A 25,662-nucleotide genomic window follows, 5' to 3' on the forward strand; every position below is an offset into this window, starting at 1 on the left:
TATCAGGACTTACAAGGAGAATGCATATAATGCCGACAGGAAGAGAGCGATGCCTGAGGAGGAGGCTGGGGCTGTGGCTGTGCAACCATACTTGATCCATACCCATCTATTGTTATGGACTGGCTTGGGCCAGCACCAGCCTGATGCCCATAAATTGCAGTTCGAGATGAAGAACCAGGACAGCAGGGGTCAAAAGCAGATGTTCCATGAAAAGCACCACTTCCATGACTTCTTATACCACTGCTGCTTAAGTCTACCGGCAATGCCTGCTGTGTAAACAAACCATCCTTTTTCAAGCCCTTTTTCAGACATTGAAAACAAAGTCACCCTCAAACACAGTGTGAAAAAAAATAAATACTATCATAAGCAACTGGGATCCAGATTTTAAAGTTTTAAGGCTCAACTCTGGAATATTCTTTAAACATGGTTAACATTCCTTTTTCCTATATTTTTAAATCTGGTAAGAGAGACTAAATTCATTACATCAGACTGAAATACCACACACACACACCCCCAGAAGAAAAAAAAAAAAAAAAACACACCACCAAAACCCCTATGATGGATTAATCACTGAGTGTATGGGAGCTCCATGCCTTGAAAAATTTGGGAGGAAAAAACAATCTTTCGTGTTTTAGTTGTGCCTAATGTATTACACTTAAAAGAGAAACCAGATTGACAGTGTTGCATGTTGTAAATTAAGTTTGCACAGTACTGTTCTTACTTATAACCGTATTATTTTAGAGCTGTGATTTTAGTCACTTAAAATCTCAAGAAACGCTTTTAGAAGAGTAACCAATTCTTTTATAACTTTCATAAGCAGAACATTAGACTTGATTTTTTCTTGCTTTAAGGCAGCTCAATTACTTGCACTGCACAACTGCTATCACAGACAGTTTATTTCAAGGTATTTATGTTTGGTTTGCTTAAACAGCCACTTACAGTCAAAAAGAGGGGATATCAGCTGTCAATGATTACTTGTTGGATTACGCATTTGTGTAAAATTTCAAATTTTCGTGTCCATATATTTTAGCTCAAATTTTTCTTTTAGTTCCCTTCTATAATGCCTGCTACAGAACAAGAGAACAATCCACCATGCAGCATCCTATCCTATTATCTCCTATCTCTAACAACTGGAAATCTCAAAGAGAAAGTCACAAAAATTAAACCTGCCTGGTCATGGTAACTGGTGCCAGAACTGCTGCTTGCTCCACAAGGTGCCGGCACTGGAGGAGGCCTCTCAACAGGGCAGCTGGAGTCACTGAATGAAGGAGACAGCGGAACAGCTGGGTGAGGGTTGTGGTGGTGGTGGTGGTGATGTTGAAAGTGGTGGCCATGCTGCTGAAAGCAGCTTGTATGCGGGTGCCCCAATGCATGATGAGTCTGTGAAGGTCCTCCACAAGGAGAATGCTGAGGGCAGCACGACGGTAACCTTGGCATGGCCGGAGGGCCAGTTTCCAGTGTTGTATTAGATGCAGTTCTTCTTACATCATCTTGAAGATAAAGAAAGTTAATATTGAAGTGAAAGAAATTAGTAAAGCTGACTACTATCAGACAGTGTCTTAAACCGAAAAAAAAAAATTAATACTGTACTTCACAATTAAATAATTAACCAACTGAAAAACAGAGCTATACTAAACCAAAACCAACAGGATATGAAAAGATTTAGCTATGCCAGCTAAATGAACCAAAGCTGAATGGTTGGGGGGATGTACTCATAGAAACCATTAGAGGACATGAAGTGACACTTGCCTTATTCCACCAGTTTAAGACATATTATCAGTAGGGAAAGGAGGAAAGATTGTCCCTGTGGTTAGTCTGCAGAGACCTTGAATTCTTGTACAACTGTGGTCATTTCAGGCTTTTCATACCTCACTTGACTTGCAGATTAGGGGCACAGCACCCACGTTTCAGAGATGATATGAGTGCTACCTGCCTGTACAGCTCTATTATAGGTCAGTATCTATACAGGCCTCTATAAATGTGCTTCTAGTGAAGTAATCTTCAGGGGGAGGTTCAAGGACTCTCTCTGTATCCTTCACTTTCTTACAATACACGCTAAAAAAAAAAAACCACCGCTGTAGCACACTGCAATTAATCCTTAATTCCCTGTGAATTACCTTCTACCTCCTCAATAAGCGAGGTATAACCCAATCATTCCAATAAGCAAAAGCAGAAGCCTCCAGCACAAATTCCTTCATCTCCGGGGAGAAATCAATGACCTTTTTCAGGTTCCTGTCGTCTCAACTTACTCCTGTTACATTCAGTACTAGAAGTTCACACGCCATCTGATCTAGAGAATGCCAATTAGCGTTCTGTACGCCCTTTGGACTAGGGGGCAACACAAGAGGTTAGAAGGCTCTCTTATTCTGTACCTCCAGCTGAAGGACCAGCAGTGCCGCCACTGGGAAGACTAGAAGTCGTCTCTGGTGCTGCAGAGGGCTGGCCGTTGGAGACGTTCGGAGCTGCATCAGAGGCCTGCTCTGAGGTAGACGTACTAGAACTGTTACTGGAAGCAGAACTCACAACCTGCGGCTCCACTCTAGCTGATGTGGTTGGCACAACTGTTGGCTCTAGCAAAATAAAAAAGCTTTCATGTTTAAGCTTTAAAAGCTGCTGGGGGTTTTATTGTTGTTGCTGGGTTTTTTCATTATTTTGCAAAAGAAATTCTCAATTCTGGTCTTACCAGATGCTAAGAAAGTCTGAACACAAAAGGCTGACATGTAGAAAAGTTAGTGCTGTTTCACTTGGGAGGTGGAATTTATCTTTTTTTTTTTAAATTTTAAAATAAACTCAAATTTTAAGAATTAATATAAAATCAATTCCCAACCAAATCCGACACATCAATTTTTTATTTACTGAAAAAATTACTACTAGAAATGAAATTAAGTTACTCTGCTACTTCATGATGAAAACACTTGCTGAAATCTTTCGCAAATCCACAGGCAGACTACTTTATTACTACTCTTACCTTTTTTTAAAGCCTACAAAGCACAGAAAAACTTTTAGATAACTATCAAAGAACAGCTTAACATCTAAACTAGCAGTACTGCTTTACAAACCAATCATTCTAGACACGTATTACTACTAAAGTATAGCAAAATAAACTTGGTTGCTAGTCTCAATACACAGTAAAAGCAGATTCATTAAATCAAAATTGAGACTTCTGTTAAAAGTACGTACATGTTCATTTTGTGTACTGTAAAGGTAATAGTCAGCAATGTATGTAATTGGATCCAGGGAAATACACCAAACACTTGATAAATCTTGTTCTCTACTACACAGTTGTAAACAGGTTAAATTTTATAAACCACTTGGTGGTATAATTCGAACTCAGTTTTGAGAAAGTAAGTCTTTGACTTAAGTTTGACATTTCTCTCTAATTACTGACAAGGCAATGACATAACTAGGAATATGAGATACCATAAAAGGGAATATAATCAGAAACAGCTCAGGTTTTTTTTTAGTAAAAATGTCTGCATGGGTATCGGGGAAAAAAAAGGCATCAAGACACTTCAAATACTTCCCTTACACAAAGTCTCAAAATAAAATATGACTAGTTTTCAAGATTTCTCTCTACATCTAGTAGGTATATCATTAACTCAGTGAGCAAAAGAATAAATGTATCTCCCTTCTTGCAAGTCTTCCAATTCATCACATTAAAAAAACATGACCCGATACATACATTTAAATTCTTTTGGATTTTCACGATGCATTCCAATCTACTGGTTTTATTTAAAGGCACATTTTTTGGGAAACATGTTAATGATCAAATTCAGAAAAAAAACAAGTATATAGGACATGTATAGCCTAACATTGATATGTGATCACACAGGACTTAAGACTGGATGCTAATACACTCTGAAAGCAACACTGCAGCCAGGCAATTCTAAATTCTATCAGCCTCAATCACCCTGCCAGCCTGGTACTGTTTTGAGTCACCATCAGCAATACAGACAGTTCCGTTTCTACTCTGCAAAAACAGTAAAAGCCAGTGGGCCTGGTCAATCTCAGACTACTAGCCAAGAGAAACTGAATTCCAACACACTTCACAGGCAGTAACCCAGGAAGATAGATGGAGGTATTACCCTTAATGCTCATGTAAGTAGGTAGCAAAGTTTTAAGACCAGTAGCTTTGAAGACATCAGTAAAATTATGGTAAAGTGCGTAGCTGCCTTCTAATAGTGTTCATTCAGAATGTTTATCATTTTACGCTAGTAGCTCATGTGTGAAATTTGTATCCCCAAAATCCTGGAAGATTCACCTCAGAGAGGTATTTCCATGGCACAGGAGAGGGAGAAACAGCTGGTCTTAAATATACACATTGCAGAAATAAAAGTTAATTCAGCAATAATCTTTTTAAAAACCACTTGGTTCCTGAATTTAAAATTAAATTCTATAACTTTAGTTTATACACTAAAAAATAATAAAATAAATGCTTACTCCCCTTCAATGATAGGGCTGTTGGGTATTTCACAGTAAATCCATAAAGAAAAGAATCTGTAAATCAATCTACCCTCTTTCATAAAGCCCATCAAACAAAAAAACCCAATTCCAAACCCTTTCAACTCTCCAACCCACCCCAAAAACGAAGACAACTTGAAGAGTAAGATATTGTGAGATACTAGCATGCAACGCACTCGCGGACGAAACCCCAACAGGAAAAATCTTTTATTAAACATGAAAAGTAACATGCACCCAAGAAACCCCCAAAACCACCACCACAAAAAATAAACCTGCAAAAATGTACATAAGCTTTAGTTTTTTTTCCTTCTCTCAACTTTTGACAATACCTGGAAGCTGCTCTGAAGAGCTTTCAGCAGGAATAGACTTACTAAGTGCCAGTAGGTTTTAATATTAGGAAACAATGAAAGGTTACAGCTTCAGAAATCTAATATACTTCATTAGTGGGGCTGGAGTTTGGTTGGGTTTTTTTTTTTCTTTTTTTTTTTTTTAAAATTATTTTTATTCCAAGGCCTGAAAGAGCAGCAACTATTCCAAAGCATAGGCACCGATAGATTTGCCTTTTATAGTGCTGTATTGAAGTAAGTGCATATTTCTGAAGAAGTAGTTCCAACCTGTTCTGTAATTTCTGCCTGGTGAGTCAGCCCTCAGACACACACCCAAGTCAGTTTTGGAAGAGAAATCAGATCTAGTAGATCCGTTGGGAACAGCTAAAGTTTTAATTTTAAAAGGAAGGCCACAGGAGGATTTTCTGACAGGTCTGGAAATTAGTTTGTTGAGAACTGAGACTTTTTCGTTGAACAGTATGTTATAACTGATGCCATTAACTCCACTCCCCTTACACTGATCAACCCGTTTCTGAAAATGGAAGAGATTTCTCAGAGCAATGCAACTTACCATCTTCATCCACTGTAAGGTCCACTACTTCTGCAGCATTCTGTCTCAGGGGCTGTATGACCGTGGAAATCCTGCTGCGGTTCCGCTGTTCTTGAGGTCGCGCAGCATGAGAACTAGAACTTTGTCCCCAGTGTGATCTTGTGTGCCCAAGTGTTGAACGAGACCTTCAGAAAGGTTAACACCTTAAGTATTGACCTAAATTTTGCCATTATTAAATTTTTCTCTCACTGTTTGAGAAGCTATTTGAAATATTTTTTCATTATTAGAAAAACATTTGGTTATGTTGAAACACTCCACATCCACTAGACGTGTACTTACAAACGTTACTGCAGCCTGTACCAAATAACATAACGGCAAATATCCAACACGTACAGTTTAAAGGACTTTCAACCATGTTCCTAAGAAATACATACAAGTAATTTATAAAAAATTACAACTGCTGTCAGGCAGCAATTATATCTGATGTTGTGTTTTGTTAATAGTAAATGAAGAGTCTCCAAATCGCATACAAAACCTATGCAGCCTGAAATGGCAGATCTATGAATGACAACAGAACCATAAAGACAATAAAAACTGTGTAAACATTAAGTTCTTTTGCATGTTAACTTGTGACAGAATATTTTCAGAAGATAATTTCTGTAATTTAGATTTCCAAAATGTTCTAAAAGTGCAAAAAATCTCTGGATTTTTCTCTCTATTATTTTTTCCCTCCCCCTCCTCTAAGGACAGACACAGCTGTGTAACACTTAAATAAAATGTAGCTTCAGGAGAGGAAATTACAAGGTTGTAACCTTAACTAAGCAAAGGGATGGTTTCATCTCTGTCGTACAACACAAACACCCATTCTATTCTGTTTAGCCACAAAAACCCAAACACTCAAATCAACGATGCTTTGGAATTTAAGAGGATACTGTCTTTAATTAAGGGAAGAATATTTTTACAGTATTGTATTTACCAGTTCGCTGTCAGAAAACCTTTAATTTTCCAGTATTTACATAAATCAAGTGGCTCATATTTTCCCGTTTGGAAAAACAATGTGCTCAGGCTTCAGAAATTCACAAAAGGAAAATGTGAAGAAAAGGGACTGACTTTCAGTAAAACAAAACCAAACCCACTGCACAGGTCACCACAGACCTCAGTTTACATTTCTGTGCTGCCTGTACTCCGCCCCTGTATGTGTAACTCACTAACAAAGATCAGTGTATTTTCCTGTTGTGCAAAAAGCATGCTTGCTGCAGCCTTCTCAACTGGCTCACACTTCAGTTTCTTCAATGTCACTGTAATTTAAAGATCAGGCTGGTTCAAAACAGCACATGTTCTTTGAAGTTTGGGTTTACATAACGTCCAAATTGATTTGCTTGTGCTTTGTGTGTATCTTATTAATGCTTCAGAAGGAAATTTACCTCCCAGGCCCCTTTAAAAACTTTACTATTACTCTCTAGGGACCCAAGGTGCACTCTGGTAATACAAGGGGATGATGAGGTGTCCCCCTCTATTTCATCTTCCCCTCCTCTTCAGTTAACTAAGCGCTACGGTTTGTGGCAGCACCTGGGGTTTGGTAGTAAACGAGAGATGAAATTAGCTGTGGAAGGGTACCCAGGATCGCCAGCGTTTACTTCTCTTACAGGAACTCCAGCTTTATATCAAAACCAGTACAGCACCTACAGTACCTCAATATGTTTTGTCTTTCAATGCAAGCTGTAAACTCAATGATAAAAAATTTCTTGGGATTTCTTCTTGCACAAAAGAACAAGCAGACAACATGACATAGCATCAAACTAGAGATTAAGAGAAGGAAGGCCCAGAACACAACTGTACAGTGAGCAAATAATCTCCAGGAGTTACTGAATCAGATATGATTTCAAGCAAAGATAAAGGTGGAAACTAAGGCCTACTGAATTGAAACAGTCTTAAAGTTAGAGGTCTAGGTCTTCATTTCCTTGTTATGATTAAACAGGACATTATTCTGAATGACTAATTAATATGTTAGCTACACGGTGCTGTGTATATTCACTCTGTGGCTGAGTCCAGGTAATTTCAAAATGACTAAGTCAGTCCACCTCTGAAGTATGTAAGACCAAACTGTTTAGTCCATTTAATGCTAAGATGGCTCTCAACCAGATCTTAATAGCTTTTTCTTAATCAGAAAAGGACCAGCAGTGAAGGCCTCATAGCATTTTGGTAGATACTGTCTATCTCATCCTCCTAGCTGCGATGCCAGCTGCTACACTGCTGCTTGACGCTGCAGTTTATGTTACATCAAAGACTGACTTTCTCTGTGCTTTGGAAAGGGCCTTATCTTGATGGAGAAGGGAGGAGTAGGGAATAGTCATCAGTACTTAACTTCTTGATGGAAGTGGCAAAATGAATGACGTAGAAGAAGAAACCAACACAGATTTCTGTATGTCATTTCTGTCCTTTCAAAGTAAGTTTCACTCGTAAATTCTAAATAAATTAAAATATTCCTATGATCTATACATGGGCACTTGTTTAAAGGTACTTTAAAAGAAATAATGTTTTTTACCTTCCATTTAGGAAGGCAGAAAAAACAGCTTTAACATGCTTAAATATCCTAACCATAGGTTCTTACTACAGCTTAAATTTAGAGCCTACTATCAGATTCATCTTTTACTTATAACAGTCAAGATTAACACTTCAGAACTTTTAAGTTTTCTGAAAACGCCAGCTGTAAAGTTGCAACTTCCCTGCTGAAAGCTCTGTATAAAGACAAATGCTGAAGTGACAGACTCCAAAATTTAAGTAAACTTTTTCAAATCTACAATCTTTTTCACTACTACTAATTTGCATTCTGTAAGTCCATATATTACTCCATATGGGATATACACAGCTACTCAATAATTGATTTTTGGAGGGAAAAAAAGTTTTAGTTCCAGAGTGTTCAATGTATATAACAAGCATTAAAAAGCTTAGCTTCAGATTTCACAGAAAAAAGCTAGCAGTACTATGAAGTGTCAAAAGAGATCTTCAATTTCCATTTCTGATTTTACTTTTTTTTTTCCCCACTTCCACCCAAAACACATCCTTGCCTTTTAAAGGAAAACCACAGTAACCTCTTCTATCTATACACAAGTTATAAAGAATAAAAGTAACTATTTATTTCACTCTGAACAGTATTCTGAGTTTGGTAAATAATCTTCATAAAGTTCAGTTCACTTACAGCATTTATAATTTTATACTGAATTATCATGTAGATGTCCCAGAGCTGCCTTTGTTCCTTACATTGTGGTTGGCAAAACCGTTTGAAACAGGAAAGTCTGTGTAGGAAATACCCTATGTTCAAAGTATAAGAGACTAGTTTAGAAGTTCCCAACATTTCAGGCTTAAGACTTCAATTTGAGCTTTTCCTCCTCATAGCAAACTTCCTGGAATTGTTTTCTTACCCTATTTTATTTTTTTCAAACACAGAATCATGACTTTTCCCAATAAAAAAAATGACACTCATTTATTTCTTTAATCTTCTCAAAAAGTTTTCAGCTGAACATTTTTAGCAATGTCTTTCCTCCACTTTTGACAGCCAAGTACAGTAAATAGTTAAGAGCAAAACATGATTTGAACATTCTGTTGTGATCTTAGGAAAAAAAAAAGATAAGTAATCAAACATGTTAGAAGGTCTAACAAAACAAACAGGCCAAAAATTTAAACTCACCAGAAAGTGCCCTCAATTCAGTCTCCTTCTCACTTAAGTCACCAGTAAAGACACAATTGACATCAATAAAAATGGGGGGTTGGCTACTATATAAAATGTTTCTTATTGATGCTAGGAAGAGAAAGCTGTTTATTTTTTAAAAGCATTTTATCTGTCTTTAATCAGGTTTGAATTAATGTTCTATAAGCGCAATCACTTTCACCTAGCCTAATTTTTTACTTTTTAAGCTTTACATGCACGTTATAAGAAGCTAAAGCATCAACTCAATCTAGCTCAAGTCTTTTCAAGCATAAAGTTGTTTTGTGAGTTTTAATGACTTCTCAACAATTCATTCATGTAGATAAATCACCTATTTGTAGGAGCGTTTCTAATCACCTCAAGGCAGAGCATCTGTTGATTCTGCAGCTTTTGCCTTCTTTTAAACAGAAGAAATATATTGTTGAAGAAATGAATTTTTTAGATGTTGATTTCCGTCATCTCTCTCCACTTCCTCTTCACTATAGATTCAGGCTGCCTATTTTTGTGAGTCTGACATCCTTTGTGTGTCAGTTTAACAAAAAATTTAGTTAGTTTCAACTGTGTATCAAATTTATATTACGCACACATTTGTCTTAAATTGATTTGTTAAATGTGATATTTGTTCCAATAAAAGTGATTTTTGCATTAAAAGCTGTCTGTTATTTTAAGTATAAAACTGAATTAGTCAAAGCACTATTTGACAACGCACAGATGGAATGTTTTCATAATTTACTGCCTACTGTTCCTTTGTCATTATTTTTCTAAAAAAGAGATAGTCATTCTTCATATTCTACAATTTTGTCTTCATGTTTACAAATACAAAAACATACATAATAGGCAGGCATGTCCAGCAGTCCTATGCACATGACTATTTCAAGTTCCCTTCTTAAAGGAACTCCACTTTAATAGGTTCAGCAAAATCTGACAAATATGGAACAGAACTTCCAGAGAGGCATGGAAGAACAGGAAAGCACATACAGCAGCAGCTTCAAAAAAGTAGGATGCTTTCTGGAGGAACGCTCAGCTAGTCCCTAGATAGTTAACTCAGCCTAAACTTGCTCTCCCTAGGATCTCACCGCAGCTTTGCCTCCCCAAAATTCTGCCCATCAGTTACAATAATTACAACAACCAACACAACAGTTCCAGATTACTTGAACTGTCAAGCTTTGGCAAAGCTGTGGCTTTTGTTTTCTGTCTGTTTGGGGTTTTGGTTTTGGGCTTTCTTGTTCGCTTTAAAACATGTATACTATGCATCCTGGCTATAACTTCTACGACATTTACCTTATGGGCTTTTAATGATACAGAGCCTTGTGACAAACTTGGAGTCAAGCAAAACTGCATTAACACAAAGAGATACAAGTCTCACCTGTAGCTTTCACCAACTGTGACAATCTCCACTTCACTGTCTGTTGAGGTAACATTTATTTCTTCATTAGCAGTGACCTGGGGAGTGGAGGATGCTTCAATCACCACAACATCTTCATCGATACCTCCTGATGAGGAAAAAGGAAGAAGAAAGTTTGTATACTTCATCTATCTCAGGAGTTGTCATTGTGAGGGATTTTTTTCCCCTCCTAGACTTGAGATACATGTACGTAGAGAATTTCATGGTGTATGCCAAAACTTCAGGTGCAGCTATTAAATACATGACCTAATTATTAATGGTAGAAAATATGCTGTAAAAACTGAAGTAAATAAAAAGAGGAAGGAGGCAGAAGATGGGGGCGGAGATAGATATATGCAAGCTTACATTCTGCTGTGTAGTGGAAGGAATTATGGTAAATTTTATTAGCTGTAACACCAATGAAACTCAGTCATTTAATATAAAAACAAAATAAACTTTCAAACTAGCAAAGCAGTGGTGGTTTGTTATCACTAATAGCTGGTTTTTTTCCAAAAATATTTTTGTAGGTATTAAAAGTCTCAAGGTAAACAGTGGCAAAAGGAGAAAAAATGATGCACCAACTCATATGCATTTTTATTTCTTCAACAAGATGAAGACCACAAATCCATCGGTGCTTATAAACATCTTTACACTTTCAGTGGCATTAACAATCATATACTGGGACAGAGAAAGTTAAAATGAAACCATCAATAGGAAAAAACAACCACCAAACCCCCACAAATGCAACACAGAGAAGTTTTGATAGGAAACAATTTCCACTTCAGGAAGAATGATTAAAGTTCCAGCCTAATACCTAGACACATGGAAACACTTCTCTACAGCTGTAATACTGACAGTGACAAGTTTGAGCTACTTAAATTGAGCTATGGATTATTCACTGTAGTCATACCACTGTGCACAAAATAAATTACTGAATAAATGAGACAGACAGCTCAGAAATAGCAAACTAGCATTTTGAGATTTGCAAATGTCTCCAAGAAAGTGCCTGAAGAATTTGGTCTCATTCAAGTCAACACACACATCCTTCACGGACTGACTGTTCTCAGCTGTATGGCAAGGCAGTAGTCTGGAGAACAGCATATACAAGTTCGACACCTGGCCAATGCAAACTGGTTTCATTACATTTATCTGAACATCAACAAATCAGCTGAATAGTAAAACTTCAGCAACATTAGCAACACTGTTCATAACCCTTATCAAGTAGCTCTTCCGTAACCAGACACTAGCCATAGAGCTGCTAGTACTAAGCAGCACAAATCCCCAACTTTCATTGTCAACAGGATTTAGCGTTTCTTCTTTGCCTCTCCTCAAACATTGCTACAAGGAAGGGAAGACTGTTTTTGAAACATCACAAACAAAACCACACCAGTTTATTCTGATGTAGACAAGCTCACACAAAGCAGAGCAAAGGGCAGTGTTAAAACAGAGAAAACTCTTTGAAATATAAAAATGAGGTCTCCTGAGAACAGCCTCCTTGAAGGGCTGGCAGGAATACAGGGCCTGCACGTGAGCAGCAACACAGCTGTCAAGCAGAGGCCCTGAAACTTCAGCAAGCTCGTATACAAGGGATTTATCCTAGCACCAGAGCATTTCATTTACAAGGCAATTAAGAATTAAAACTGTACTGATACTAAAATCTAGTGAAATTTAAGATGTCTTTTTTGAATGTCCTGTAGTCCAAAGCTGAAAAAACTCCAAACAATTCTCTACCAAACACACTTAAAAGTCAAGTCTGGTGCTTTGAACTAATCCTAGTAAAGCCATGATGTTTTCAAGTTCCACAGAATGTAACTTTGCAGGTTAAATTAGCGTCTGAAGGTCAACTTTACTGGTATGTCAGTCAGGGTAGTTCAGGATGGTTAACTTGAATTTTAAAAGTGCACAACCCTGTAATGCACAAGGAAGCCTGCTTTAGTGAGATGACTGATGTGCAGAAATAAATGGATTCTCAAAGGTTTTGCTGTATTGTTTCTAAAAATACTTGCTCAAAAGAATTCTGAGACACTTGCATGCCTCAAATATTTACCACATATGTAACTTAGGAGCCATCTGGTGAACTCAAGGCTACACGTGAGCAGTAAACAGCTGAACATATCTGTAAGGTGTCTACATCTTTAGATCTACATGGGAATATACTTGGTATGTAAGCACACCTGTGAAGCAAATTTCTTAGGAAGGACGTAAAACGAACAGAATTTGATATGTCAATAAATCCCAGTTCTATCATACTGCACAATTTACCAAACATACCAACAGCCAAGGAAAAAAAAAAAACAACAAACCACAACAAAAAAAGAAATCCAAATCCAGAAATATACCAGATGACAAAATACTTGCATATACTTCTCAGTATTACTTTTCACCCTGCAGTCTACTACACAGGATGTTTTATATAGTCTGCCATGACAAGGTATACTTCATTTATTTGCTTTTATGCACGTACCAGTCACTGACAGTCATCTTCTGTCTGGAATGCACTTCAAGCAAATCTGATCTTACTTGAAGTATAAATATGACTACCTTACTCATCAATGTATCATCTAAATGACTGACCTTGTAAGAGAACAGCTAACTCTGTATAATGAGAGTGTCACTGTATTAATCCTATACTCTTTGAAGGTAATGTCCCTTCAAGGGGAAGGGTCACTGGACTGTTGGCAGGAAAATAGTTACACAGATCTGCGAGAAGTATTTTGTGCTACTTTCAGCATAATACCTATGGCTATAAAACAAACAGAAAATTATCCTCCTGCAGGTATGCGCTACTACCCTGTCATCTCCTGAATCACAAAAAGCAGCAAGCAAATTATACTCTAGTTGGTTTTGAGTAATTTAGCCTTTGGGCTACCACTGAAAGCCTCATTATCCATTTAAAATGAGCTAGTTAAAAACAAAAAACTTCTGCTGAAAATTACAGCAAGAATTTTATTAGTTTCCACAGAATTTTGGTTTTTTCCCTACTCACATCCACAAGTAATATTTTATAGACCATGCAAAACACCAAATTTTAGTTTGCAAGTTTTGCATATCCCAGCAATTCAGATCCATCAACAGAAGTTAGTAATTCTGTTTTGCACATAACTAATAATCAGTAACTTCTTTACAGCAGCTTTTCTCCTCTCTCTTAAAAGCAGATTTTATGACAGAAACCTAGTGCTCAGCCAGTCTAGAAGGAATAAAATAGACAGGCTTGAATCCAAATCTGAACGCACTCAAAATGATAAACAACCCTTAAAAAAAAACAAAACACTCCCTTTTCCAAGCCCTACATCACAAAGTAAAACTGTCAAATTAAAGTACTTTATTAAGCAGAATACAACTTTTAAGTTTAACACCATGTAATATATTTACATCAGTAAACTCTTCCTCCAAAAGTTCTAAGATTATTTCAGAACTGTAACTGCCAGGTTCTGTTGATTCTAAAACTTGCTTCCCAGAACTGCGTGTGGTCTATCAAATACTTTTATAACCCAGAAATAAGCAAGAGACTTAGCTTTGCACAGCGTAATGCATGTAATATATATAATTATACTCCGTGTATAATATATATAATTATACTATTACTTATCTCTGTAAGATCGTGGCATAACTCAGAGATTGATCAATCATCAACACAAGTACTCCACCAAGGACATAAGTAACACTAGTGTAATATCAAAATTTATGCTTGGCTGATCGTTGTCCTTCCTGGAGGGTATTTTACATCTATTTTGCAATTAACGTGTTAAAATATTACATGTAAGACTGTGAAGGAGTTTTACAATACACAATTTCAAATAAGACAATCTGACCAAGCCCTAAGTGATTTAAAATAAGCAGTCCAGTTCCAGTGACAGAGCTTACTTATTTTGAGTTCCAGGCTTTCACTGGATCAGACCAAAGGCTCATGTTCTCTCTGCCAGCTGCAACAGGCAAAACTATGCAGTCAGAGTAGAAAATCCAGACTGCAACCTCTAACTGAAAGCTCTCACACCACCCGGCACCCACAACAACGCTCCATATGTCAGGGGGCACTTTCTGGCCTAATCATTGCTCATGGACAGCTGGCTGCGTGTCTGTCTTCTTGAACTTGCTGGTACTATGTGCCTGTACAGCACCTTGTGCTAGTGAGTTCAGGATAATTACCTAGAGAGTAATTCAGCTTGAAAAGGATAAAATAATAATATCCCACTAGTGTCAGAGTACTCCCTTGTTTGGCTTTCAAACTTCTTGAACTAGGTGTGAACAGTACCTGCTCCCGACCCCTGATAACACAGTTAGCGTAACTAACACCGTTTTATGAAGCAGGCAGCCATTCTCTGGGATCAAGCAGGTCACGTATTCGTTCCCTTTCCCCTCACTCTCAGGCTCTGAAGGCCCTGTGAACCAAGCAGACAAACCAAACAGATTTCTTCTTCCCCTCCCTATCAGCCTCATGATTCCTGGGCGCCAGGACGATTACTCCCTTCCTTGCTGGCCTTGAAGGTCCCAGGCACCCGGCCAACCAGGTGGTGTTGATGACCCTGTCACAGAACAGGCATGCTTAACAGCGCATTGTCTATAAAAATCAAGCAGTTAAAAGTCCTAAGCGGGAATGTGGACCAGAGCTGGTGTTGGCCAGTGAGAACTGTGACCCCCTGCTGGCCAGGGATGCCCCCACCATCATCGGCTTTCTCAAAGGACTGAGTGACTTGTATTCTTGTATATGATTTTCAAGTCCAGGTTACGATTATTGATATAGAAAATGACATATTAAGAATTGACCTGATCTGCAGAGGGTCCAGGTGATCAGAAATTAAGTTGTATTACAAATCCTGTATTATGCTATTTATAGATTGAACTACATTGATCCTTATAGAAATTCTTTGCCATTCTAATCATAAATTCTATGCCATTCTAATCATAATATCCTGCTAAGAAAACGACGCTTTAATTGTAACTACAATTTAGTGCCACTATCATTCTGCCAAGGATTCTTAGAAGAACCTGCCTGCCCCCTTAGTGTTGGGTGACACTAGTTCAGAAGGTGAGTTTTTCTGCACCCGAGACTTACTAGGAATATACTTCCCAATAGCTGTGCGGAATGGGAGAAATTTTCGAAAACATACAAATTATTCACAAGTCTGCACCCTGGTGGAAAAGACAGTCAACAACCAGAATTTAGGGGATGGTCTCCAACTGTGAGCCACGCTAGTACAGACTAATTCAAAACTCTGCTGACTGTTCTTAACCAAGCACGTCAATCTTAGCCCTATCAGCAACGCTACAGCAAGCCAATTCTGTAAGTAGCATCTTTTCAGCACAGAAACCTGCAGCAGCTACAGCGAAGTGCTGAAGTGAATTCCACACTAACTTTTATTACTGTAGCTATTTAAAACTCCAACTCACAGCAGACAGATATAGCAACAACGGTTAATATCAACCGTTCACAAAGCCAGGCACTTCTTTCCTTACTATTTTCCAGCTCTTCCCCAACCCCTCTCTAGTAAGGCACCAGGTAGAAATGACATGTATTCACTTCCTTGTCCACTAACGCTATTGAGATAAAAGCTCTGAATTATGAGCTGCATCAGTTACTGTGAGAAAAGGAGGGCATGCTGTAGTTGTTAGTTGATTATTCTTCAGTTACTTAATCCCTCCTACAGGCAGCTCGTTTCCATTTAATACATGTTTATGTTGAACCTGTTAAAATAATTTGAATGTGAAGTACTATATGTTTTTTTCACCAGCCTCTGGCTTTTAAAATATCAGATGCCTGTACACAACATTTTTGGGAGACAGACAACAAATATGTTAGAGGAATCAAGAGGATGGTAGTGAGTAAAGTCAGTCTTATCATTCTAAGCAGCTTTGAACAAAAAACTGGAGCAGCTTCTCATCAGCTTTACATTCTAACGGAAGAGGCAAGGCCTGTTTAGCAGTAGCTGCTCAAAAATATAAAGTAACATCCCTAAAGGAATTTTAAGTACTATTAGGTGAGCAATTTACAACAATGCAAAATTTTGCCCAGCTTTTTTTCACAGCAACACCTTCCCATTTCCTGGGGTTCAGCTTAACTACCAAATCAGAGTATGTGAGACTAAAAACTTGCTCCAACTTTAGCTCTTGCTAGACCTCCCTCCACAGATGGGCTGTCTCCAAATGGCACCCCCAGCCCTTTAAATCCAAGCTGAAAATCAATACCTGTACTAGTGTACCAGAAAATTTGCACTACAATGTTACAGAGATCCAATTACAGCCAAAGCTGAAATTTTGCCACCTTTGGCAAGGCAAGGCAAAAGAGAATTATCTCTACAGGTGTGTATACAGGTCCTCCAAGGGTCAGAAAAAAAGTTTCTGGGCTACCTAAACAAAACTGAACCAAAATTTGTCTCACAGCAAAAACGTTCTGGCTTGCAATCATCTTAATTGTAAACACAGTATTTCAATTAAAACCAACCAATCAACATTCGGATTAGAATATACACCCCTGAAAGCACTTGCACCTTTGACTTTTAACTGCACTGTTACACTATATGTAGTTGTTTTTACATTGTCCTTATGCCCCCAACTCTCCTCTGTCTCCTGAATGAGCTTCAACTGGTAATCCCAGATTTATTGAGGACAACTGCCTTTAATGGCAAAAAGCCGGTAAAACAACATAATTCTTCTCAGGTGTCAGGATTTTGTACTTGTTCAATACTCTCCCACTCCCAAAGCACGAAGTTTCACCAGAATAGCTGAAGCCCTGGCAGAAAAGGAAAAGTAAGAAAAAAACTATATAGTGTTGTTTGGGGCCTTCTTGGTAAAGGTTTTGTTAAAACGAACGAACAAAACCCCAGACACATCTCCATTCGTGTAATTTTCAAAAAACAGCCAAGTTAATAAAACTTAACTACAAAAACTAACCTACTGAACACTTATTTGGTTAAAAAGATCTGTTACTTTAATTTCTTGCGATAATCAGGAAGAAACATTTTCCAGAACAGTATACACTAAGTTTACTAGTTCCTTGAATGCACTGTATCTTTAGATTAACCTCAACATTCAAGGTGAATATTTTGTGACAGGTCCTTAATACAAATTGCTATTAAGTAGGCTACAAGACTACTTATATCCCTTTGATGCCTGCCTATTAAAAATTCAGTTATTAACTTATCTTCTTATATTGTATTTTCTTTTTTGATTATTTTTCTCTTCCTTTCTTAAGTCTATCCTCTAGGACTTTTATACATATGCTGCAGTCCTCATATTCTTAGCAGAAGTTCTTTGTCCTTCAATATATTCCGTAATTTCACTAGATGCATTCGTAACCTTCACATGTCAATCTAGAGCAAAAAAAATTTTTTCCCCTAACATTAACAAGCTAGTGTAGCATTACTAGCAATACAACCCTTTCCTCATATAGAAACACCATCATGCTTGCTCACTATATAGAGAAGCTGCATAGCTATTTTTCCAGCTGGCCCCATTTCTGTCCCAATTAACTCAGCAACTAGAAATGCCTTATGTAACAGCAGAAAGCTACAGAAAGTATTAATCACACTTTTATCTTACTAAAAATAGGACACATACAGGAAGTCTGCTCAACTTCCTATTTTATCTGCAATGTAAATAAAATGCTCAAAACTCTTCCATCAATACATATTTCCACTAGAAAAAAAACACACATAGTATTCACATACTCAAACCCAGAACAACTCCTCAGCTCGCTGCAAGTGTTAGTTCTGAAGTACAGCCACCATAGCACACTTTAAAGCATACCTTACTTCAGTTACAACTCATGTCAGTATTTTAATCTACAATTAAATGGTGCAGAGCTAATTGGTTTTTCATTCCTGACATGAGAATAAAGATAATTTCATAAATGACTTAAGCGTGCTTTTCAAGTAGTTAAAAATTAACCCATCGGACAATGCACTTTTCCACATAACCAACTACATAAAACAAATTGCAAGTTCCAGTCTTCCTACCATGCAAATAACATCACACTGAATCACTGAATTATCAGAAGTTACTTGAACAGCTTGAATTATTCACTGATCATTACATCATTTTTTACAGAGATCTCTCTCCAAAAAGATAGGGGAAATAAAAGCACAGTGGTATTAATCAAATTTGTGTTAAAAAAGGGCAGTAGGCTTTAACAGTGTAAATACACCAACAAAAATAATTGAAAGATCTCTCTTAAAATATATATATCATGGTTAGAAATAGTTGGTTGTCCAAGAAGCTATAACCTACATTTTCTCATTGACATACCAGTTTCACCATTGCACGGTGCTCTGTATGGGAAGAAAATTGTTAATGGTCCTATGTAATTTTGTAGTTATATGAAACTCCATGCTCTCTGAAAATGAGAAGAAAATATTAACTTGGAAAAAGAAGCATTAATATAGTAGTTTCCAGAGTTGCTTTTTAATATGAATGTATGCATATTCCCATACATTAATCATTTTCAAATCATACCCTTCAATATGCCTGAAGATGCATGTCAAATGTAATTTTTTAAGCCTAAAAAAATGTTACATTTCTGTTCCACAAATATGCATGAAAATAATTTTGTCTGTGCCACAGTTGTTCTGTTTCAGTTACTTACACAGCCCTAGCACCACATAAGTAAGATTTTTGCATTACAAATTTTACTTCTTGTATTCAAACAGTACATTAAAGAACACCACAGACATTATTTCCTGCTACAATTGGTAACAAGCAATAATCTCGTCTTTAGTACTCTGGCTCTGTCCAAGCATAAATCCTGCCCTAACATGAACATACACTTTTTTTTTTTTTTAATCCTGGCCTTGTATTTTCAGTCTGTTTTTCTTAAGAGGAATGATCAGCACAGTCTGAGATACAGTTTCACTTTCTAGAACATATTTGTCATCAGGCAAAACACATGACTGCACAGATTAACACTATGCTCTGTTCTATGTATCTACTTCCCCAAACTCTCCAAAAAGCTGAAATGGTAAACAGAAGGTAGAACTACAACACTGTGAACGTTACTGGTCCCAGACTTGGGACTGTCTTTCAGCTGGAAATTTAAGGTGAAAGGAAGTGCAAGAAAATTGGCAGATGGCAAAAAAACCACCTTAACCCCCCAAAAAACCCACAGACAGAAAAACCCCAACCCAGCCCAACCAAAACAAACCAAAACCACCACTCCCCCCCAAAAAAACCACTCCCAACGTTCAAGCATGCCCTCAAATACTGTGTCATGACATACTAAAGAAACATCTGTGTAAACCAGCTACATTATTCCATCAAGTTTATCTAGGTAAAACTTTCAGTATATATATATACACACAACACTGTTTTCCACAACTTCAGGCTTTAGAATTTTCTCTTATTATTGCAATACTTCTAAAGCTACCTCCAACTGAATCCTATCTCAGGCTGTTATCACAATGACCAATTTTTTTCTTTTCTTTTTTTTTAAGTTCTCAAACATATTTGATTAGATATTAATAGATATTTCTGCATTCTGAAGCCAGACAGAATTGTTATTCCTGCAATCAGTTTACAAAGCTATGATAGCTAAAATTTTTAATACAATTCAACTGCTAAAAAACCATAATAATGGAGCAACTCCACAGAATGTGACTAATAAGATTTCACAACCTTTCAGTACATTGTTTAGAAACCATTAAGTCTGCCTTTCACATTAAAGTTAAAAGACTTTATTTTGTTGTAATTTTACTGGAAGCTCTGAATGTACTTTTTCCATCAAGAACTTATCGTGTAACTTTCACGTTACTTGCCGTACATCAGTCTTATTTGTATTTTAATTTCTACAAAAACACAAAAACAACTGCTCCAAAGCACTCACAAAGAAAATCATACTGTATGTGATGAAAGCTCATTAATAAAAAGTACCTCAGGAATTTAGTTTTACCTGAAGGAACAGCTGTACTATTCTGGTGGTTTTCACTAGGTGACACAAATAAGTCTTCCTCCCCTTCAGTAGAAGAACTGGAAGAGGATTCACTACTGAGATCGTTCTCACTGGAACTGCTAGAGCTGGGTAGTAAAGCATACTTCCTTCGAGCTAATACTTCCCGCTTTTTCCTCTGCATTAAAATTCGTTCTTTTTGGTTCTGTGTCCGCTGTGATGAACTTGTTTTCACAAATCTCTTCCTATATGGAAGCCTTCTTAAAGAACTGCTGTGAAAACAGGGCCTTTTCATTAGTAACCCAGGTACAGAGTCTGCCTCAGTCCGTGGCCACTTCTGTGACCTTGCACTATGAGTTCTACTTGTAGTATTCAACACTGCCTGAGGGTGTCTTACAGGAGCATCTTTTTCTTCATCAGATGTTACTGTGTCAGAGTCTCCAAAATGTAAGCTAGATGAAGGTGAAGAGATACAGTCACTAAAAGAAGAATCATTGTCTTCACTCTGTGTTTCTAGATGCTGTCTTAATCCTAAGATTCCTTGATTTTCTTTATCAGGACAATTTTGAGTATATGAAGGACCAGCCTGCTGGCTCTTGCGTTTTTTTCGCACCACAATACTTTTGTCTTGGTCTGTACGGTTGCCATTCATGTCCTTTTGCTTCTGAGAATCACCACATAAGTGAGAGAACTCATTCCCTACTTTACTGGCAATCATCTCAACTTCTGCAGTGAAGCTTTTGGCTGCCCCAATAGGCTCAGGGTTCAAGAGGATCCCCTTCAGACTCTCCTGTCTCTTTGGTGCATCAGAAGGAACTTCACTCTTCATATCCGCTTTTAGAGTATAAACTATATTACATTCAGGAGTCCATTTAGACATGGAAAGGTTTAAGAAAGGCCTAGAAAGAAGAACAGATATGCATCAAAAAAACAAAGAAGCATCAGATTTTGAGAGCAAAACTGAAATAAAAAGACATTTACTGCTAAGACTAACCCCTCAGTGGGAAAAGCAAAACAGCAGTAACCGAAATACAACTGTTTCATAGTATTAAGAAATCTGCTTGATAACCTAATTTTGAATTAAGACAGAACTCCTAAAACTTGTGTTGAAGGGAAGTTCTTATAGTCAGTGAAAACATTACCACTTTCACAGAGCAAGCATCAATGTATGTCACCTGTAAAATGCATGGACAATGTGTTTTACCGATGCTTAAGCAGGAGAGTCAACAGGCTGCTGCTTACAGAAGTTGCACAAGTTTCAGCTAAATAACTCCAATAGCCATCAACTAAACTGCATGCTTAAATAAGGCCTACACCTTCCCCTATAGCTGTATATATATATGCATAGTAAATACCTTGAACAAAATACATGGCATAGTATGGCAACAACTGAGCTATAAAGGTTAGTTACTTAGAATTCATGCTTCTCTTCTGATATAAAAAGGAATAAAACAGGAGAGATTTTGAACCTTATTATTTTGGGGTGAAATAATAGAGATCCACATATTACGCAGGGTTTCTTTAAAAACCACACCACACGTTAACAGTATGGAGCGGTTCACGAAGCTGTATCCAGCCCCTCCACTTTTGACTCTATGCTGCGACAGAAACTGGCCATACCTTACCACATTTCCTTAATAGCTGGTAACAGGCCAGTTCCCCTCCCTGTCAAAATACAATGTAACATCAGTCCCGATTCAAAGAAAACTTTTTCACTGGAAAATGACCCAGAGACACAGGCAACAGAAACCTCAGGAAGATACTCACCTTCAACAGGCTTCATCTGGCATCTCTGTTTAAGTTCCCAAAAGGAAGTGACAAAAAGAATTTGGTTCCCACTGTCATAACCACTGAAGCACTCTTTACCGTAACCACTATCGCTTCTCTGTGCCTCAGATGAGTAAGGCTGTAGTAGACATCTGACACTGTACTACTTAAGCAGTTAAGTGCTCCCTCTTTTCTCCCTCCCTCACCACTTGTTTGAAGGAACAACTCCTTTGCTCTTCTGGAAGAAACGTTTAGGCACTGACCCAGATTGTAGGGCTGCCCAATCTGAAAAATAATTTCCCAACAAGATCAGACACCAATCCAACTGATCGCAGAAGCACACCAACAGTTCTATCTGGCTTACAGCAGGCTGTGCTGAACTACCGAAAGGCTGCTTAGGAAAAAGATGTGCAACTCTACCTTAAGTGGAAATGACACTCCTTTAGAAACACTGGAACATGCACAAAGACACAAAAAAAGTCTAAGGCAGCAACAGCAGAATCTATGACAAGTTAAGCAGCATTGCCTACAGAGGTCCATGATCTTCTGCCTGAATTTCCAAATTCTTCAAAATGCTAACACATTCTGACATCAGGTACTAATACTTAAAGCTCTGGTTTATTCTGTTATAATACAGATCCATACCAGACTGAGATTACAGAAGAGTCAAACAACCATTTCTTAGATTGTTTCAAAACCTGATGCTTTCAGGAGCAGCTGTGAGCTAGTTGTTCCTAACAGACCCTGAAGAATGACTTATCTCAGCTTGCAACCGGTATGAACTGATGCATTATCCCAGGCAGCCTGTGTTCTCTTCATAGCCATAAGCAACATATCTAATTCTTCAAGTGACATAATCTAGAGTAATAATTTTGCACAAGGCATATATGCTGCAATGCCAGCATCTAAAGAAGCCATAAATTCACTGGATCTTTCTGGAGATCAAGAACCTCGAGGATCCTAGAACGCCAGCTGAAAAGATCCATTTGAATGTTCTCACTGGAAATCCTACATACAAACATTTGTAGTAATTACTGTTAAATGAGAGGCCTATACCCTGTGATAACTAAGAAAGTGTTGCAGTTTCCTACTGGAATTAGAGCAGACATATGTTTTACACTAGTAAGTCAAAAGCTAACTGCAGGCAAGTTGGATTAAACCTCCTCTTGTCAGTACATACAACAGGACCGGTTCTTACTTTCACTTCATCAAAGCACAATGCACAGTAGGCAACACTTCATATTTTCAAATGTTAAACCGAAAGCTATTGCATCCTGGACAATATATATATGTATTTTGTTATTGCAGCAAGTTTTAATGGAATGCAGTATATAAGACTACCCTCTTCTTTGGGACTGAAAAAAAGAAGCTGCAAAATTGGAAGAAAACTTGGAATAAACTCTAAGAATGTAAGAAGTCTAAATAGTAAACAAAGAAGCATCTATTACAGCTGTGGAATTCCGGTATCAACCCTTCTCTGCTCCTGAGGAAAATACCCAGCTCTCACATGCTCTTCCCTATGCAGGTACTTACCCTCACATATATGCACCATCTCTTTGGAAAAATTAAGACTAAGGCATCCATTTTATAAAATTTCTAACAACAGGAAATCCGAATTCAAATCTGTTATAAGCACACAAAGATCCAGCAGTACATAGTCATTTTCTTATCCTTACAAGGTCACCTTTAAGGCAGTATTTTTGGTCTGTCATTCATGCACCACTGTTGTACAGAAATGCAACACTTTGTCTAGTCAAATCTTTTCCATGGTCCAAAAGCCAGCCCCTCCCACAATAACCCCATATTTATTTCATCGTAAGTTTTTTTTAGATAAGCCACACTATTTTGATTGGGGGAAAAAAAGCTCATTTATTCAGACAGCTTATAGTCTTCGAACAGTCATAACTTGCCATCATGTAGTAATGTCCTATAGTCTATACATAACAGTTTCCTGCCCTTTTAACATGATAAATTAAGGGGACAATTTTATTTAGTTTTGAAGTTTTCTTAAGAAATAAAAATCTGAACATTTTCTCATGATGTGAGCACATCCAGGGGCTGGTTTACAAAGGGCTCAGCTCCAGTCATTGGAGTGCTGCCCCCACCCCCACCCCCACTTTATTGTTAAACTCTAGTGTGGAAATCTCCATATCTCCATCAGTACAAAAGTTCTGCATTGTGAATGTCATTATCTCTGTATAAGCTCTGTTTACGTTAGCACAGAGGCCACTGGGCTGAAATACAGATAGAGCTATTTTAAGTTACAGCAAAAAAAAAAAAAAAGAAAGAAATCTTACCCTTTGGGAAACCTCAAACTAGTGTAAGATGACAAAAAAACCTAAACCACCACACAGCGAAAACTAGTGTGCTTGAAATGCTATTTACTAGCTTAGTTTTCTCCTAACAAACAGCCTAGATATAATAGGCAGTTAACTCGGATTCAAACATTTTGTAGATTTGCAGTCTTACAGCCATGGAAAAATCTGCAGTAACTCCACTACGTAATCAAAAACTATTCATTTTTTCTAACCAATACAGCGCCTGAAGGACTGCTTACTCATGGGAGAGCTGCTGCCTTCCAATTAAAAATTACACAACAGCTTAAACGTGAGTATATTTTTCAAGTGAATGGCAGCAATCAACTATGACGAATCATCCATTCCTTCACTATTTAGAAATGCTATTACAAACCTTTGAACAAAAGATTTGACCAAAAAAAGACAGAGGCTGGAAGAAGGGCTTACCATTTAACTAGATTCCAATCCACTGTAAGCATTTTCAGCGGTCAGATGTAAGAAATACCCATACTACATCCAATTTCCAATACTTTTACGCAGAAGACTAAGTTTAAGAGGGATACAAAAATATTATGCAAATAACTAAGACTCCTTAAAATGAGATCTGCTATTCAATATTTAGAAGATCCTACAAAACCTCCCTCTAATTAAAAGTAGTCCTCAGAAGCTTTTTTCAAAAAGCAGCAAGATGCAGTAAGCAAGTTCAATCAGCATTAGTGTTCTTCCTTCCTAATCAAAACATTTGCCTATTAACTTACAGAATCAAGACTTTGAGAGGAAAATGGGGTAATGTCTTCTTTCAAGCCATTTTAAGTAGAATCAATGAAGAGCTAAACCAGCTACATGAAAATTACAAATAATTACTCCAAGTTCCCCTCTAAAGCATGACTATTCAGAAGCAAAAAGTGTACATTATTTGTATCCATTCATGTCACAAATTAAAGATCTTTGATATTAATTATGCCAAGACATACAGCACTGCAAGAAAATCCATGCAAAATCCTTTGAAATTCCTAAGTCAAAAAAAGCTCAAAGTTTAAGATCTTCATAGCAGACAACTTTATGATCACATATAAAAAAAGCAGAACACATGAGTTATGAGGCCAAGTATTTTGTCATTAAGAATTAATGCCATTACTAGAAATCAAAAAGTATGATAGCATTAAAGCACTACAAGAAGTGCAATGGTTCATTACACAACATTAACTCAAATTTTTGATGTAAACTTGGTCAATACATACATGTTATCCAATATATCATTACTTTGAAAATGTATTTTCAGTTATTTTAAAATATT

At 37.3% G+C, this 25,662-nt stretch overlaps 1 protein-coding gene across 9 annotated transcripts in view; it reads right to left on the reverse strand.

Annotated features, from left to right (window-relative positions):
- RNF111 (ring finger protein 111) overlaps positions 1-25,662 on the reverse strand; it is a 60,876-nt gene that overhangs the window by 19,818 nt on the left and 15,396 nt on the right. For 3 of the 9 annotated variants that reach the window (XM_055808169.1, XM_055808180.1, XM_005234171.4), the window contains 6 exons: positions 20,305-21,200; positions 10,410-10,536; positions 5,359-5,522; positions 2,373-2,570; positions 1,171-1,490; positions 14-269 (listed from right to left, as the gene is read on the reverse strand). In XM_055808169.1, the coding sequence (XP_055664144.1) occupies positions 14-269; positions 1,171-1,490; positions 2,373-2,570; positions 5,359-5,522; positions 10,410-10,536; positions 20,305-21,200 (1,961 nt within the window). The other 6 variants (XM_027782102.2, XM_027782101.2, XM_005234170.4 and 3 more) reach the window with 5 other exon arrangements.

This window comes from Falco peregrinus, chromosome 1 (assembly GCF_023634155.1).
Source record: "Falco peregrinus isolate bFalPer1 chromosome 1, bFalPer1.pri, whole genome shotgun sequence".
NCBI lineage: Eukaryota > Metazoa > Chordata > Aves > Falconiformes > Falconidae > Falco > Falco peregrinus.